Source organism: Enhydra lutris, unplaced genomic scaffold (assembly GCF_002288905.1).
Source record: "Enhydra lutris kenyoni isolate GAN:26980312 unplaced genomic scaffold, ASM228890v2 scaffoldscaffold60, whole genome shotgun sequence".
Taxonomy (NCBI): Eukaryota; Metazoa; Chordata; class Mammalia; order Carnivora; family Mustelidae; genus Enhydra; species Enhydra lutris.
This window is the reverse complement of record NW_019154144.1, coordinates 9,406,006-9,423,659: the sequence shown is the minus strand read 5'-3', so window position 1 is coordinate 9,423,659 and position 17,654 is coordinate 9,406,006. Positions and strand designations below refer to the sequence as shown.

The following is a 17,654-nucleotide window of genomic DNA, read 5'->3' as shown; positions in this document are numbered from 1 at the left end:
CTTAAGATAGTCACTATGTAATTGCTTCCGAAGTTCTGTATTTCTCTGGTCAACACATTTGCAAAACATGGATTCTATTTTCCAGACCTCCCTTCCAAAAAAAATTAGAAAGTCTCTAATTATCAAGCTACATATAGAGAAACTATATATACAATTTGGATCCTATAGAACATCAAATGTATTGATTTCATCAAGAAGAGAACATCAAGAATAGTATGACTTTTGGGGGGGGTTCTTTATGGGATGTATTATTCTAGGTGACTTCTTAAAGAGTTTTAACTCTAAAACTACTTGAGAGGAGAACAGGCACTGAGAACCTGAGACGGGTGTACCTCTCAGCATCATGGGCATGATGGCTCCTTGGAGCATGAACATGCCAACTCTGATTTGCACCTGGGTAACAGACGGTGGTTTGGGGCATCATCAGCATAGAACATTTCATTTCCAGTTTTTCTGCTATAGATTTTGTTATAGACCCTCTCAGAATTCCAAACCATAAACAAAAGAAGAGTCTGCTTTGTGATAGCTATAAGAGAACATAATGAGGTCAGAATAATCCTTAATTTGTGCCTCCAGGAGAATTGGAAGGAACAGAATCTACTCACAGGCCAACATTTTATCAAAGTGATAGCCTTTTTATGACCTTAAGCCAATTCTGCTGACTCCCATTCTCCATGACTACAGCAAATAATAAATACCTTTTTTCATTACTGCAGAATCTATAAGCTTGTTTAGAAAGAAAGCTAGGGAAGGTGGGAGAAATAAAAGAGAGGAAGTGGGGAGAATGGTGAGGGAGGGCAGATTGGAGCTTCTGTGCTTCTGTCTATTGATCGGTCAAACCCATCAAACATTTGCTAAGCAACAACGAGGGCCACACATTTTCTAGATATGCTCTTTCTGTTGAAAGCACAATCTGTCCAGTGTCTAGACAAAACATCTCTATTGCTCAGAGTAGAAATGTATACACAACACAGATATTCATTAGCACATAGCCATTTAGAAATACTTGAGGGAAGCACAGTCTAAGTTTATGCTCCTACTCTAAAATCTGAGTTCTTCTTTCTAATATTAATGGGTTAAAATGAGCTATTTTGAAATCCTAAAATGTATCCTAAAATCCTTAAATGTAAAATGAAATCCTAGAACATACATTTTAGGCAGCCGCCAATAACACTCCTATCTGGTGCCATTTGGACAAGCTCCTATCAGGGTTCAATGCTGTGTCAGAGGCCTTATTCTTCATTTGTTAGAGGAACTTCTATCTGAATTTGTGCCTCTTGCCTAAAGGCGGACAAGAATCATTCACACAGAAACATATCAACTAAGACTTTTCCTAGAAACACTAGAAGGCTAAGCCATGAGCATCGATGCAGGTGGCAGTCACCTAGACAGGAATTCTAGGCCTTGGGTAAGACATAAAGGCCTGTTTGTGGCCAGAATCTAGTGCAGCTGAGCAAATTAATGTAAGCCTACAGTGTGGGAAAGGAAAATTCATCTTCAAGTCATAACTGATCGCTGCAGTCTCTTTAACACGGAATTCTTTTAGATGTCTGTTTCATGGAAGAAGGAAGGATAAAACCTGACAAGAGCGCTGACTCTTTACCAGGGTAAACCATCATCGGAAATGTTTAGATGACTATCGCTTGGAGTCAGCCTTGATTTTATAAGCAATTTAATTAATGTTCCAAGAGCTGCTCCAAGTCAAGTTATAAGCTCTTTGTGAAGTTTATATCACCTTAGTAATTAAGAAACCTGTCAGCAGTTGTCATATTCTCCCATTCAGGACCATGCAGATATAGAATGGAAATTCGCTAGAACAAAGCTTTGGATGAGTTATTTTGAAGAAGGTGGTACTCTGCCTACTCCCTTCAATGTCATCCCAAGCCCCAAGTCTCTCTGGTACCTGATCAAATGGATATGGACACACCTGTGCAAGAAAAAGATGAGGAGAAAGCCTGAAAGTTTTGGAACAATAGGGGTAAGAACACAGCATGTTAGTATTACTTTTTTTCTTAATTGTGTATTTTTTCTTAATTGTGTATTAATTGTGTAATTGAAATATATTTGTGTTTCTTGTTGGATATTTTTGCATTTTTAGCCTTTTTGTTTTTCTTCATTGTTTTTAGTGACCATTTATCGCACAGCTACCCTATGACACGGTTTCCTACAGTGAGGGCCATCAGTGTTATTTAAATAGGAGCCCCACCTGACACAGGCCTCTCCTGGACCCATGAGTCATGGAGGGGGAACTAACACCTTAGCTCTCAGTACCCTGATTTCTAGCCTGTTTCAGAACTGCAACCTTAGGGTATTTGTGGCATTACTTACTCATTGTCTACTTCTCCCTCTGGATTGTAAGGGAAGGGGGCTGTGTCAGTCATCTTATATTCTTAGTGCCTAACATAGGCTCCTATAATGTTTGACAAAAATTTCTCAACTAAGGACTAAATGGATATTATAACTTGAAAATGTTGTACCATGTTCAAGTACAGTGATTTCAGTATATGTCAAATTGTTCAACATTTTGCTTCTACTCCCAGTCATTTTAAATACCAAGAGGTTGTGTTTTTAAAAAATGTTAGGACCCCTCAGAGCCATGCTCCTGTTAAACCATAAGATTACACTTCCTTTGGAAATTTCTTTCATGCTGGAAACCAAGAGTTCAAGCTATTCCATCAGAAGAGACATGGACTTAGGACTTTGTTCCAGCCAAACCACTGACATGGGACAAGTTATTCGTCATTCTTCCCTACTTAATTTACTATTTTCTGAAGTTCTCACAGTGATCTTTTGAAAATTCACACTCTAACATTCACTAGTCATTTTGACTTGTTCAGAGAAATTGTTTTGTAAGTATTCTAATACACCGTTATATTAGAATCACCAAGTAATACTAGTTACATACTAAAGTTTTTAAATTTGTTTTTAATTTTATTTAATATGGTTTTTGACTGCTTGCTATGCCCTAAGTGATCCTTCTCACTCATTAACCTCATTGGCTACTAGGCATTATTATCAGCATCAAATGGGGCTTTCTCTATGGATAGTGGTATTGATTTTGCTGTCTTGTCAGTAACATTTCAAATTCTAAAGTGAAATTGATTGGCAAGAGTGTAAAGCAAATAGAGAGGTGGTTAGGAGATGCAGTCATATTCTTGCGCACAAATTCTTACCCCATGATCTTGGGAGGACTAAAGTTTGGGTATATATCTGATCTTAGAAACCAAAGTTAAATTATGATGAAGACTTAGCCGCAATCCTAATACTAATTAATAGATTTTACCACTAACTTTAGAAAAGAGTGAAATTATTTTACTCCAGATGTTTGATTTCTATTAAAAAATAAGTCTGGATTATTTTAAAAGGGCTGTAAAATAAATATAATGACTTTGGTTTAATAAGCAATTATTGCATGTGTTCCACATGCCAGCCAGGAACTGGGGGGTGGGAGTAGGTACAAAGGCATGCTTTCCATCCTTGAGGGCATCATTTCTCATATGGGAGATACAAATATGAGAACATATTACTTAGTACATGTCATATAATATTTTAGCATTATAATATTGTTACACACAAGATGCTATGACAAGAGTGTGAGCAATAATTATTGTTTTCCTTGAGATAAACAGAAAAAAGATTTCAGAGAAGCCAAACTCTGCTTACTCTCTTCCACATTAAAATATAGTTCTCCTTTTTCACATCTTACTCTTAAATCCGTAATAATTTTATTTAATCAATCCCTGAAAAGACATCAACGGCTAGTACAGTTCTATACTATCTCTCATAGGAGTTATTTTGATTCCAAAAGAATTTCTGGGCCCCAAAATAAAGGTCATACACAAAAGAAATTTGTCTGTAATGATTTAATTTTAGGCAATAAGAGAGACAATCTTAGGTTTTAAGATGCCACAAAACTTGTAACCAAGATATGGGGCCCTGCTCTAATATTTTAGAAGATCCATCTGTGCTGCCACGAAATAATAGAAAACCACTCAAGAACTTGACTTCCAAGTCCCCCCACACAACCTCCAGAATCCTCCCACTGTTGACGCATTGTTAGCAATATGTTACCATCATTTCTTAGATGCAAAGAAGGGCTTAACATTCATTTGGGATTTCCTATTAAAGCAGTGATTCACACCTTTCAGAGGGAGAGGGTAAACGGCACAAATTAAAAAGCTTTCTTTTCTATGCATTACTGGTCTCCAAAGACCCAAATTTCTTTTTAAGTCTGTTTGAATATTTTGATCCAAGCTGATGCACAGAAAAAGAATTCCCAATTAACAGAGTGACCTCAAGCCATTCCTCTCTCCTTAGCCATGTATATCTTACTAACCTTTTGTAATGGATATTTTTATGCTTTGGGAATTTATGACAAACTAAATAAATATTATGAGTCATGTCTCTCTTCCCTACCTTCGTCCCACTCTCAATCTTGCCTCTTCTTCACCATACTAAGGGTTTGGGCAAGCACCAGCCTAATCAAACTCAATCCTGTAAATTGACTTTTTGTCTAGACTGCATTTCCAGAATAGGAAGGACATAATATTTTGGTTTGCATACTTGTAGTTGAGTTTTATACATTTAGATTTTAGATGGAAAAAATAATATGTATTATTTATAAAGAAAAATACAAGATAAAGGAAAAGTAAATTAAGGAGGTTGGGTAATATCAATAGAAGAGTTAAATGAAAAAAATAATGTCAAAAAGTAATTGATTTTGCTGTGAATTCATTTCAATGTGGTTAATCCTCTTGGCAGTTCATCGGTGTAGACAAACAAAGACAAGGAGATATACACATTTCCATTAATTAAAAGATGACTTTGAAGTACCAATGACAGTCACTGTACTGTAAGCTTAGAATATCACATTACACTTCAAAGGGACCTTAGAAATCACTTAACTATTTCCTCTCAAAGAGAGTGTATTTACCTTGCCTAGTGTTTTAGGATCCCTTGGTGACAGTGCGTGGGAGAGACCTGGGTCTTTTGTTCCCCAAACCAGTGTGTTTTCCATCACCCTCTTGATTCCTGAAAAATCTAATAACGATGCAATGATACCTTCCACGTTGTGTATTTGTCCTTTCATTTTTCTCCATAGCTTTTGCAGATCCTGCCATTGTCCTCAGCTGCCTCTCAGATTCCCGTATCTCAAAGCCCTTGTTTCACAGGCTGGCTTACCTTCTGTTTGCTTCTCAACTAGTTTATATTTAGGCCACATTTGTGAAGCAGAAACTTGAAGCTAAGCTGGAGGTAGAGTTCATGCACTCTTTGAGGCATTTTCTCTAACCTTCCCACCTTGTGATTCACTTACTGACTCTGGTCATCACCGAGCAGCTGTCCAAATGTCACGCCGGTGCTCATTCCCTGCACAGGACCAGGCAGACCAGGGCTCTTCAGGGTGGCTGCACTGGCCACTCTCCAGGAGCCCATCATTGGTGATCTTATCTGGCTATTTATGGCTTCCGGGTAATACTGATACAGCTAGCCCTGAAAACTCATTAATTTTTTTTTAACTTTGAACTTCCTTTTAGGGGTGATCGAGAGTCCCAGATAAATTAACCTTTCATTTGGAATGCTTTACGGGGAAAACATAAATGAAGCAGAAATGCTTTATTGAACAAAACCTTTATTGTAGGAAGCAAACTCATTATTGAGAAATGGCTTGTCCCTGGGAAATTATGAACATCCCACCAAATGGGCAGCCTAGTGAGAGGTCAGTAAAATAAGAAACATGTAGCTTTTGGTTTTTAATATTACTACTTGTCTAATTTTTAGCTTAACACCATTTTATCAGCAAATACCTTTCTCCATATTAAAACACTCATTCTTAGACTTTAACACGTGCTAGAAATTATCAGGGATTTCTATTTTAACAAGCATTTCCTTGTAACTTTAATTAGAAACTCCTGCTAAAGAAACCACTGGTATCTAGCACAGCTTTTTAAATGAAAACAAAATCAACATTTGCACTTGTTGCTCAAGAGGCCCAGATTATTCAGTTAACGTAAAAATATGTTAATGCCAAAATGTTTAATTGATATGAAACATTTCAATGCTATAGACCAGTTTTCTAAAATGGAATGTTTAAGGTATAGATTAATATGCTGAACTAAAAAATGTGAGGTCTTTGGACAAAATGATAACAAATGATTTTAACTACCTTAGATTCATATTTTCCACTTTCTGATTTTCTCCTGAGCACAGCATAGGGAGGAAAACATGAAACACCATGTCTGTTAGGGTCATTTAGCATCACTCAGCTCTGGGACCTCAGATGGAACACTCATGCCTGACCAGTTGCCACAGAAAAACACTCAGTTAAGCCACTGCCAGAGAATTAGAAACAGTGAATGGATTAACACCAGCTAGCATCACCAGAGGAAAATGCTAATGGTACATGCTTTTCAGACTGTATTTTTAGTGCTAATTTATCAAAATGCATTGTTCCTTAATCTTCATGGCTTCCAGTAGGTCTAACAACAAATCTTACGGATACGATAGTATTCATCCATGAGTACGTCCCAAACCATAATTTACTTCTGTAAAATTTGCTGGCTGGGGCTTTAATTAAGTTTACTTTCCTAGGAAGGGATGTGGAGGAATGCATTGCGTGATGTACCTGGTGTTTCAAGAGCGAAACCCTGAATATTTATCTTGACAAGGCAATGTTCAAGCATTTTATATCATTTGTTTTTATATGCTTAAAAAGTGTGCTTATAGAAAACAATACATAGCTCCACCTGTAAATGAGCCAAACTGCAGTTTTCAAAAAGGGATCGCATCTTGGAATGGCCCCTTGCCTCTTTCCTCATTTTTAAAAGGAGAAGAGCACAGCAAGCTGCAGCCCCTAAGGGATTCACCAAGCAAAGCAAAGGATAAAAGGCATAATTCATGGGCTCAAAGTCAGTGATAGACCAAAACCCGGGAGGAAATGAGAGAACCACGCACTGACAATTGACTGCAGGGAACCAGCTTGGGGAAGGGGAAGTGTGCCTGACTCCACGTGGTGGACCTGCAGACAATGGGAGATAAAGAGCGAGAAATGTCACAGCCGATTCCCCAGATCCCTTTCTTTCCAGTAGCAAAACCTGTCATGCTCTAAGGCCGCATGACACTTCTATGGAAATGTGGAGTTCCCTTGCAGCAGCAGAAGTTCCTTTGGTCTTTTCCTTTATCATTAGTTCTGTGATCCACACACATACTGCCTTTACCTTGTCCCAAAACATCAAAAGGAATCTGCAAAATCTGAGGTACACCGATGTGGCACACATGTGTGCCTTGGGTGCCTGAGCACAAGCCATCCTGCCAAGGAACATTCTGCATACGCTGCTAGATTTCAGACATAATTTGCAAAGAACTGCTAACTTAAAATACACATCTTTCTCCAAAATATTATATTATTTTTTTAACACAAATCGGTCAGTTCTGTTCTCGGTCATTTCCAGTGATGATTAAAGGATGTAATACTTTCCCCTGTGAGAGTAAATGCCTACGAAAGTCAAGTGATCTTTACATGACAAAAAGATAGCTACCATTGTTGATGGTAGTTCCACTGTATAATACTTAATAATGTCACCAATTGACAAAAATTATCACTATGTTTACTGCAAAGAGTACATATATTATGGGTTGAATTATGTCCCGCCAAAAAATACTTTGAAGTCTTAAATTCCAGTACCTCAGAATGTGAATTATTTGGAAATAGGGTCATTGTTGGTGTAATTGGGTTCAGAAAGGTAAGTGGAGTCCATATAAGAACATGATCTCGTGACGACCCAGAGACAAAAGGAGATCTCCTTGTAAAGACAGAGGCAGAGAATGGGATTATGCAGTTGCAAAGCAAGGAACACCAAGGATGGAGAGCCACCATGAGAAGCTAGGAAGAAGAAGGGAAGGATTCTAGCCTCAGTCTCAGAGGAATAGTTCCCTGCCAACATCTTCATTTGAGACTTCTTGCCTCCAGAACCATGAGACAATTAATTTCTGTTGTTTGAGCCACACAGTTTATGGTATTTCATGCCTAAGAAACTAATACAACATATAGCATATGCATCTGTGCTTACTCATTTTTATTCAAAGAAATATGGATCCAGTATTTAATGGTGCTGCCCCTCAAATTAAGATGTTTTGGGAGAAGGAGGCAAAAATCATAGAATACATAGCAGGTGTATTCAAATATTTCTAAGTATCTACTTGACAGTACATGATAGAAAGAGCAAAGTGTAAAGAGTGAGTTCTAGTGATATAGAACTGGCACTGCCATGAGAACACTGTGGTATTGTAGTTACTCACTCAACTCACTCAACTCTGTGGGCCTTACTTATAAATGAGGCAATGAGACTAGAACTCTTTGGGAGTTTTGGTTTTGGGTTTTGTTTTGTTTTGGCAAGGAAGGGCAGAGGAAGAGGGAGATAGGGAGAGAGAGACTCTTATGCAGGCTCCACACCCTGCATGGAGTCCAACACAGGGCTCGATCTCATGACACAGAGATCATGACCTAGCCAAAATCAAGAGTTGGATGCTTAACTCACTGAGCCACCCAGGTGCCCCTGGGGGTTTGGTTCTAATAAACAACAGATCTGTATCAAAATTTAAAAGCCAGTCTGATTTCCCTTGGCCTTTGGTAGATCCTGGGAAATTAGACAATTAAATTAATTTTAGTGTTAGCCTAAGAAAGCTAATTAAAAAAGAAAAAGAGCCATTATATGCATTCTTAATAGATATATTTACAAATTATCAATGATTGTATTGTCCACAATAGTTTTCCTGTGTTAATCCCGAGAAATGTGGATTTGTGGTTGGATACACTATTGCATCTGGGCATATACTCTTCGAATCTTTTCCTTTAGTCTTAACCTTCCCCCAAAATCCAAAATAGACAGTGGTATTGCTACTTTAATGTCCTCTGTCAGAATCACCAAAGTGGAATTCTTTGTTATTTTTTAATATTACCAACATCTCAGCAGCTAGACTAAAAATTTTTGTCTTCATAAACTCATTCCAGCTGCCAAGCCCCCCGGACTTCTGTTCCCGCTCCACATTCTCATCCCGTTATGACCCTTGCTTCTCTTCCTTTTCATTCATACCACCACAGGTTCAGCTCACACCCATCCTACCCTTCCGTCATGTTCTGTACCAGCATCCCAACTGATGTCTTACGTACTGATTCTCCATATTCCTCTTTCTTACCCAATACTGCTGCCATGTGATTATCATAGAAGTTCCACTTTTATCACATATCACTCAATTTGTCAAAACCCCAGGTGCCTACCAACCACTGAATTCATTGTGCTTTCCGAGATTCTGCATAAAGAACTCATGCTAACTTTCCAACAAGAGCTAATCCCTATATCCTGATTATCAGAGCACATCACAACTGTACTGGTGAAAATCGGCCTAACACATCTCTCACCCCCCAGCACCAGCATACTGCGGACTGTATTCCAGTCTTCTGTAAATCTGAATGTCTGTGCTTCTGTCAAAGTCCCATGATTCTTTCAAGTCCAATCTAAAATCCTGTTCCCTGTTTGAAGGCTGCTGCTGGTTCTTTCCTTAGCCCAATACTACTTTTTGCTTCCCTGTACTCAAAACACATTCTTAAGGCACTCCCCGTGGTTTTGCTTGTCTTTTGTTTGTTTTTTTGTTTTTTGCCTTCATCTCTAGACATTCTTGGCATCCTACCTAGTAGACTATAAGCCATTTAAGGGCAAAAAGTATGTTTTATTCATCTCTGGGTACTTGCAGCTTCTGCCATGAATGATAACCACCTAATAAATATATCTTAAATTGGCCCCACAAGCTAAGATTCGTGAAAAAGGAACCCACAAAGGAAGATTCACAGAGGTCACAGCAAAAATCCAACATCATGCAGGGATATTCAAAACACTTTCGGGACCTCAAAAAAGATAACTGACTAGTGTTACTCACCTATTAAATTGGCTAAAAACTGGAACACTGGCACCGCCAGATGTTAGTATGGATGTGAAGCAATAGGAGCACTCATTCATTGCTGGTGGGAATGCGAAAGGGTAAGTTGCTTTGGAAAACAGTTTGATGGTTTCCTACAAAACTAAATATATTCTTACCATGCAATCCAGCAATCGCACTCCTTGGCATTTACTCAAAGGAGTTGAAAACATATGTCCATACAAAATCCTGCACAAGGATGTTTATAGCAGCTTTATTCATAATTGCCCAAACTTGGAAGCAGCCAAGATGTAGCTCAGTAGGTGAATGGATAAATAAGTTATGGTACATCCAGATAATTGAATATTATTTATTCAGTGACAAAAGTAAATGAGCTATCATGGCATGCAAAAACATAGAGAAACCTAAATACATATTATCAAGTTTAAGCAGCCAATCTGAAAAAGCCACATACTGTATGATTACAAATATATAATATTCTGGAAGAGGCAAAATTATGAAGACAATAAAAATATGAGTGGTGGTGAGAGGTTAAGGTCGTGGGGGCAGAGGAGGAAGGGATAAATAAGCAAAGAACAGAAGAATTTTAGGGTAGTTAAAATACTCTGTATGAGAATATAATAACGGATACATGTCATTATACATTTGTCCAAACCCACAAGAGTATACAACACCAGGAGTAAACGGTCATGTAAACTATGGTCTCTGGTTGATAATCACTCATCAATTATAACAATGTACCACTCTGGCTGGGGACATCGCTCATGGGAGAACATAGAAAAAAATCAGTAGCTTATTCTGAATTCAGGAATTCAGTAGCTTATTTTCTAGTATATGTGTGGGGAGTATGTGGGAAATCTTGGTACCTTCCACTCAAATTTGCTGTGAACTTTAAATTGCTCTAAAAAAAGAGTTTTAATAAAACAAAAATACCTACAGAATTTGCATTACATCTATCCATGTTTACTAAAAGCCTCCCCTCACACTATTATTTAAATACAAATTTCCTACTTCCACACCTCTATTGCCTAGGTTAAAAGCATTCAACTCTTTTGCTAAATAAAATGCTGCCCTCAAGCCTGAAATGCCAAGCAAATCACACAAAGAGGGACAATTACATCTTCTTTTACTTCCTCTGGGGTAATCCTGATATGTGTCAAATTATTCACAAGTTTTATGGCTCAAGAATATTTTTTAAAAACTGCACTAAAGGGACACCTGGGTGGCTCTGTGCGTTAAGCCTCTGCCTTCGGCTCAGGTGATGATCTCAGGGTCCTGGGATCGAGCCCCACATCGGGCTCTCTGCTCAGCGGGGGGCCTGCTTCCCCCCGCCCCCGCCCGCCTGTTGCTCTGCCTACTTGTGATCTCTCTTTCTGTATCAAATAAATAAATAAATAAAATAAAATCTTAAAAAAAAAAACCTGCACTAAATCATGTTATTAAGAGAAAAGGGGAAAAATGGAAAGAGGATGGGGACTAGTTAGTTAACATTAATGATAGATGTCTTAAATCTCTTATCTCATTTAATCTCCAAAATCATCTGGTGCATTTAACTTTACGTTGCAAAATAAAAAATGGGAATGGGAGAGGACCTCAGAGATAATTCCTTGTTCAGACTCAGTCACTTTCAAACGCAGGTGTGACCCCCTTTAAGTACATGTTCTTAAAGTGACACCCCACCACCTCCCAGATAGTAAGAAAGTAGAGACAGGTGGGCATCATAGTAATGGTCGATAGGAATCAGTTCTGGGGTGCTAACCAGAAAAGGAGAGATTACATAGACAGGAGAGATATCTGAACTGCATAATTTAGTGGTCATCATTCGGTGAATTTATTGCATTCACTTCTGTTTTTCGTTATCCAGAATATGACTAGCTTCATTATTTTCCTAGGACACTGGAGTTCGGTTGGCTGACATAATCTCACAAGAATACAGATATTTGTGCAGTATTACTATGTAGATGTGTAAGAACACTGTTTGGCAAAAACAATTAACTATATTAATTTATGCTCAAATCTGGGATAGGGATAGGAATAGCTCCTGAAAGTAATCATAGGAATTTTTTTCTATGTTCTCTCTGTCAGTCTATTTTGTTTCTTTAAAAAAAAAAAAAAAAATTTCCCTAGAAAAAATCAATCTCAGATTAGTTTTTAAAATATAATCTTTGATCTTCTTATATTTGTTTTAAAATTTTTAAATGTGTTTATGAGCAGGTTCTGCTGAAGAAAAGACAGTCTGTGCTCTTATCAATACTAAAATGCATCATGATGACTTTCACTTGTTACTTGTAATTTTCTGATTCTGTCATTTTTAGCTTTAATTTTGCATTAAGGAAATTTAAAGTTAAATCTTGACTTCAGGCTGCTCTCTGCTGACTACTTTTTATTGGCTTTTTGATCAAAACAGAATAACAAAATGCCATAGAAGAAGCCCAAAGTAATCAAACTGGAGTTGACTAAATTCTATACTAAATTCAGAGTTTCTATCTACTTAATTGTGGAATATGGGTATCCTGTACAATATTTATAGTGATAGTGTTAAAGAACTTGGTATATAGCTGGTTTTAGTATTTCTGTCCACCTGAAGTAACTTTAAGGAGATCTGGAAGGCCTGTGTCCTTATAGAAGTGCTTTTTGTCTTGGATTTCAGCTAAGCTATGTCTCAATAGGAGTCATATACCTCCATCTTGTGGCTCAGTCATAAAATTCCCATGCTTTCTTTTTTCCAAGATATTCTAATTTTGCAGTAAGTTTTAAACTTCCCAATCTCTTAATGAATACCATAATACCAAAATACCATATTGAAAATTGTTTAAGATTTGTGTAAAACTGAATGGTAAATAATTAGTGGCTTTTAGGAAGTTAAGCATGGTCTCAGCTGTTCCTAAAAGTCACTATTAATCATGAAACACAAGTCTATTCTCCTGGCCAGCCAGTGAAAAAGCCATTTTCCCTTATTCCCCTAAAGAAAAAAAAAAAGTTTCTTTTGTCTTGTTTGATTTTTTTCCTAATGTCATTTCACAGTGATGTATTCACAACTCTTTTTAAAATTCCATTTTATCAGCATATGATTAAGTATTTAGTTAGGAATAAGATCAAAAGACTTATTTAAACTCTAGATATGTTATCTCTTTGCTTTCTCACAACCTACCAAATTCATTCCTTTATTACAGAAATATTTTTTACTTTAATTAGGTCAGTTTTCTTCCTTAAGAATCAATACTAATATTTATTCAACATGCACAAAATGGGAATTATGAAGCTTTTTTTCTAGTATCTTCAGAATACCCATGAAATCTGCAATTATATAATTTTAGTGCCGTTTATTATTTAACTCAATTTATTATGGACTCTTTTTTAGTCATTAAACATCCTTTCTCTTTGTTCTGCACTCCAGAATCACTCTTCTGTGCTAACTCTAGCTGTACTCCCAAACCATTCTGATCTTTTCAAAATGACAGCTGAGACATTTATTTTTTTAAATGATGAATTTATGAGCCCGATGTTTGAGCAGAACTTTTTATTTTTTTGTTAAATCCAACCACCTAATTAAAGCAGCAAGTCCCTTTTAATGTACATCTGATTGAAATTAATGTTGGGGGGTTTAGTGGTCTAACATTGTTTCTGATTACATGTTGCATATCATAGCTAAATTCTGAAGCTTGCTACACTGATATTTATGAAGACCTCCATATTGTAATATGAGCTTTTTACTCTACAGAATTTTTGTTTTTATTTTATATTTCTCTTATTTTTAATTTGATATGTCTCATCTGTGTCTCTTAGATTATTTCAAGTAATTTGGACTACATATCAGCTATAATTATCTAATTCTCTGTCACCTTCTATTAAAAGAACAACATTCCCATCATTGTTAACTTGGTCTATATGTTCATTGCTGTAGAGATTATAACTTTGCACTTTGTTGCTTTGGTTCATTCATTCTTTTGATTCATGTGAAGCACTCTTCAGCTATTGTTCATTGTCTAGTAAAATTTTCACTTTGGAGAAGTGAGGATAAATATAATCTCAATTAAAAGAACAATGAATTATTTTCCAAATTGGTAATATATCACTCTAACTGAAAAGTCAATGCCTCTTTCCTTTTCAGAGGCGAGCTGCTGATAATTTGAGAAGACATCACCAATATCAAGTAAGTTATTCTACTGTATCTTGAAATTTGCCTTAAAATAAACTATAGCCCCTCTTCAGAACTGACTCAAGAGAAAAATCATATTTCTGCACTGAATATTAATTCTTGTGTTTTGACATACCTCAGGAGGTTATGAGGAACCTGGTAAAGCGATACGTTGCCGCAATGATCAGAGATGCCAAAACTGAAGAAGGGCTGACTGAAGAGAACTTTAAGGTAATCATTTTCATCTTCATCACCAAGAGGCGGGTTCCACAGAGCATGGAACCAGATACAGCACATTTAAAATCAGAGCTGGAAACTCAGCTGTGTGTTCTAGCAAGCCCATGTGTTGTCTCCTCCTCCTCTCCCTGCTCCACCTCCTTCTAATAGGATTTATTTATTTTAGAGAGACAGAATGAGAGCGGAAGTCAGAGGGAGAGAGAGACATTCTCAAGCAGACTCCCTGCACTGAGCGCAGAGCCCAACACAGGGGTCGATCCCATGACTCTGAGATCATGACCTGAGCTGAAATCAAGAGCCAGGCGCTTGACTGACCGAGCCACCCAGGCACCCCTTCTTACTTTTAGATTCAAGGCTGTTTAACTATTAAAAAGAAAAAAAAGTGCTGAAATTTCTTTTCAAAATATATTGTTTTCGAGCACATTTAATCTGAAATATGGAAGGCACTTATACTTGGAGGCAGAAAAAACCCTAGAGTCCAGTGGCATTTGGACTTGCTGATCCCACCAGCACTCCAATGAGTGAGCTTTAGTTTTTGAAATTTCAATCTGATTTCTGAACCTGAAACATTTAGTAACTAAGAAGCTAAAAGCAACAAGGAAAACCCTGTTTGTGCTCTGCAGTAGAAAATTCAAGGTTTGTGCCTAAGTGTAGCTTACACACTTAGTCTTTCTCCCTTTTTATTTATTTTTTATTTAATTCTATCAGAAGAGATAGGTGGAATGTATGTAATGTATATATGCTTGCACATGTGTATAAAATACCTTTGCTATTCTGCCTGAGTTCTTAGAGGTTTTGGAAGAATGAGCAAAGTCAGTAAGATCAGAGGATCATAGAGGCAAAAACAAGTAAAAAACCCTTCAGAAGAGTGAAAAGCAACAGGTTTCACAAGAGAATAGAGATAAGCAGCTGCTTCGGTAAAAAGGCAGATGAATTGCAAAATGTAAAGCACAGGTTGGAAGTTGTCCGGGATCTGAAATATTCTTTGCAGCCACAACATCCAAATTTTGTAGTTGAATGATTCATGATGTGTTGGGAGATTGGCTGGAGGCAGGAGGCCACCAGGAAGGCCACAGTCAGGTTAGGGCTGTCAGTTGTCCGAAAAGATTAGGACTATTGAGAATTCAGTTGTCCAAAAAAAAATAAAAGTAAAGGATGAATCTAAGAAATGTTATCTGATTTGAAGCAATTCGTGAGATTTAGTAGCTCACCCAGATGCTGAGATAAATTCAACTCCAAGGTGGCAAACTATGGAAGGTAACTGTCAGCTCGTAGAAGGGCAGACGCCACTGTAATTACTTTGTTTTAGATAGCCTTTGGGACAACAAAATGTGCTGATATTAGAAATCTTTTTTAAAAATGCATCCCTGAGAGAACAAGAGGTGCCTTGAAAGCAGATGAAGCTTTTGGAGAGGAAGCACTTGTTTCTTTTTGCATGAGCTCAGGGAGTCTCCACGTTACCACAGAACTCCAACAGGGAAATTAGCAGGAACCAAAATGACTCCAGTACCAGGGAGACAATCGCAGCAGAGCGGAATCCTCGCTCTTAAAAATGAGTGAAAACACATGAGAACCCTGTATGAAGCGTGCTCATGATGGTTCCTAATGTCTCTTTGTTTAGGTCCTAAGCTAATTGCGTCATTTTACATCCCACCTAGGAACTAAAGCAAGACATTTCCAGTTTCCGCTTTGAAGTCCTGGGGTTGCTACGAGGAAGCAAACTCTCCACAGTGCAGGCGGCTCAGGCCACGAAGGAGTCCTCCAATTCGGCCGACTCGGATGAGAAGAGCGATAACGAGGGCAGCAGCAAGGACAAGCGAAAGAACTTCAGCCTGTTCGACTTAACCACGCTGATTCACCCGCGATCAGCCGCCATTGCCTCCGAAAGACACAACATAAGCAACGGCTCGGCTCTGGTGATGCAGGAGCCCCCGAGGGAGAAGCAGAGAAAAGTGAATTTTGTGACCGATATCAAAAACTTCGGGTTATTTCACAGACGATCCAAACAAAACGCTGCTGAGCAAAATGCAAACCAGATCTTCTCTGTTTCAGAAGAAGTCACTCGTCAACAGGCCGAAAGACCAATGGAGAGAAATATTCAACTGGAATCTCGAGGGTTGGCTTCCCGGGGTGACTTGAACATCCCGGGTCTCAGCGAACAGTGTATATTAGTAGACCACCGAGAACGGAACACGGACACCCTGGGCTTACAGGTGGGCAAGAGAGTGTGTTCCTTCAAGTCGGAGAAGGTGGTGGTGGAGGACACCGTCCCAATCATACCAAAGGAGAAGCATGAGAAGGAAGAAGACTCTAGCATAGACTATGACGGAAACCTCACAGACACAGTCAGCCACGAGGATTACGTGACCACCAGGTTGTGACACTTGAAGGAGGAAGCGTTGGTCATGCATATAGATATTTTCCATAGTGCTCTGGGGAGGGGGAGAATTAGCAAAAGCTAACTTACACTTTATATCATTTATCAACTGTGGCATAGTAACGCGTAACATGTTTAACTGAGGCAAAGGCTATCAGAAACCCTGGTTTTGTAACCAGCTTTTGCTTTCACAATTTGTTTTACCCATTTTTTTGGTTGACGTTAATAAATGCACCGTGTATCTTGTACTGTTGCAATAATCCACAGGAAATTTTTAGCTCTCTTTTTCAACTAAAACAAACCCAACTTATTCATGTGGTAGTTGACTCCTATGATAGATATTTTTATATGCAAAAAACAGTGTAGCTGAAATATTCGAGCTTTTCATAATTTTTTAGGGTCTTTAGAGATGGTGACTCATCAAGGACTTTTCAGGCAGCCTTATAGTGTGGCTTTAATACACAAATATTACCAAATTATTTCTTACCATGTAAATAATTACAGCACAAATTAAAGTAAGCAAGCCCTCTTCTCATGGAGTCAGGATTAAACTCCCTCTTAAAACGGAAGTCAGGTGTACTTTGGAGTTTTAGATGGCCCAATTTTTACTTTCAGTAAGTAAAATAAATGTTTGTCTTCATAAGTACTGACAATTGATGATTTTTTAATGAGATTTTGTCATGACAGAAGTTTTATTTCAACTTTTTTTTTTTAAATGACCTTTTTTGGGTTCAATTACTAGTCATTATAAATACCAGGCTTTATGAATAACAGAATTTCAAAACGTGGCAAAAGTTCTCAGTGCTAGAAAAGAATAACAGTAAATTAGAATAGTTAATGCACCTTAAACAAAGCAAAATGATTGCATTCTCATAATATCCAGATGAAAATAAATTCATTCTAAACTCTGAATCTAAGCAAAGTTAAGTTGTATTTTCAATCAGTGTGACATTGTTGTGAATTCAAAAGAAA

The 17,654-nt window shown here is 37.7% G+C and overlaps 1 protein-coding gene across 1 annotated transcript in view; it reads left to right on the top strand.

Moving 5' to 3' along the window:
* Positions 1-17,394, top strand: part of LOC111158553 (transient receptor potential cation channel subfamily C member 4) — a 202,419-nt gene extending 185,025 nt beyond the window's left edge. The window contains exons 8-11 of the mRNA XM_022520653.1: positions 1,784-1,978; positions 14,042-14,083; positions 14,210-14,299; positions 15,964-17,394. Coding sequence (XP_022376361.1) covers positions 1,784-1,978; positions 14,042-14,083; positions 14,210-14,299; positions 15,964-16,686 — 1,050 coding nt within the window. The 3' untranslated portion in view covers positions 16,687-17,394. The remainder of the gene's footprint in view (positions 1-1,783; positions 1,979-14,041; positions 14,084-14,209; positions 14,300-15,963) is intronic.
* Positions 17,395-17,654: the final 260 nt, after the last annotated feature.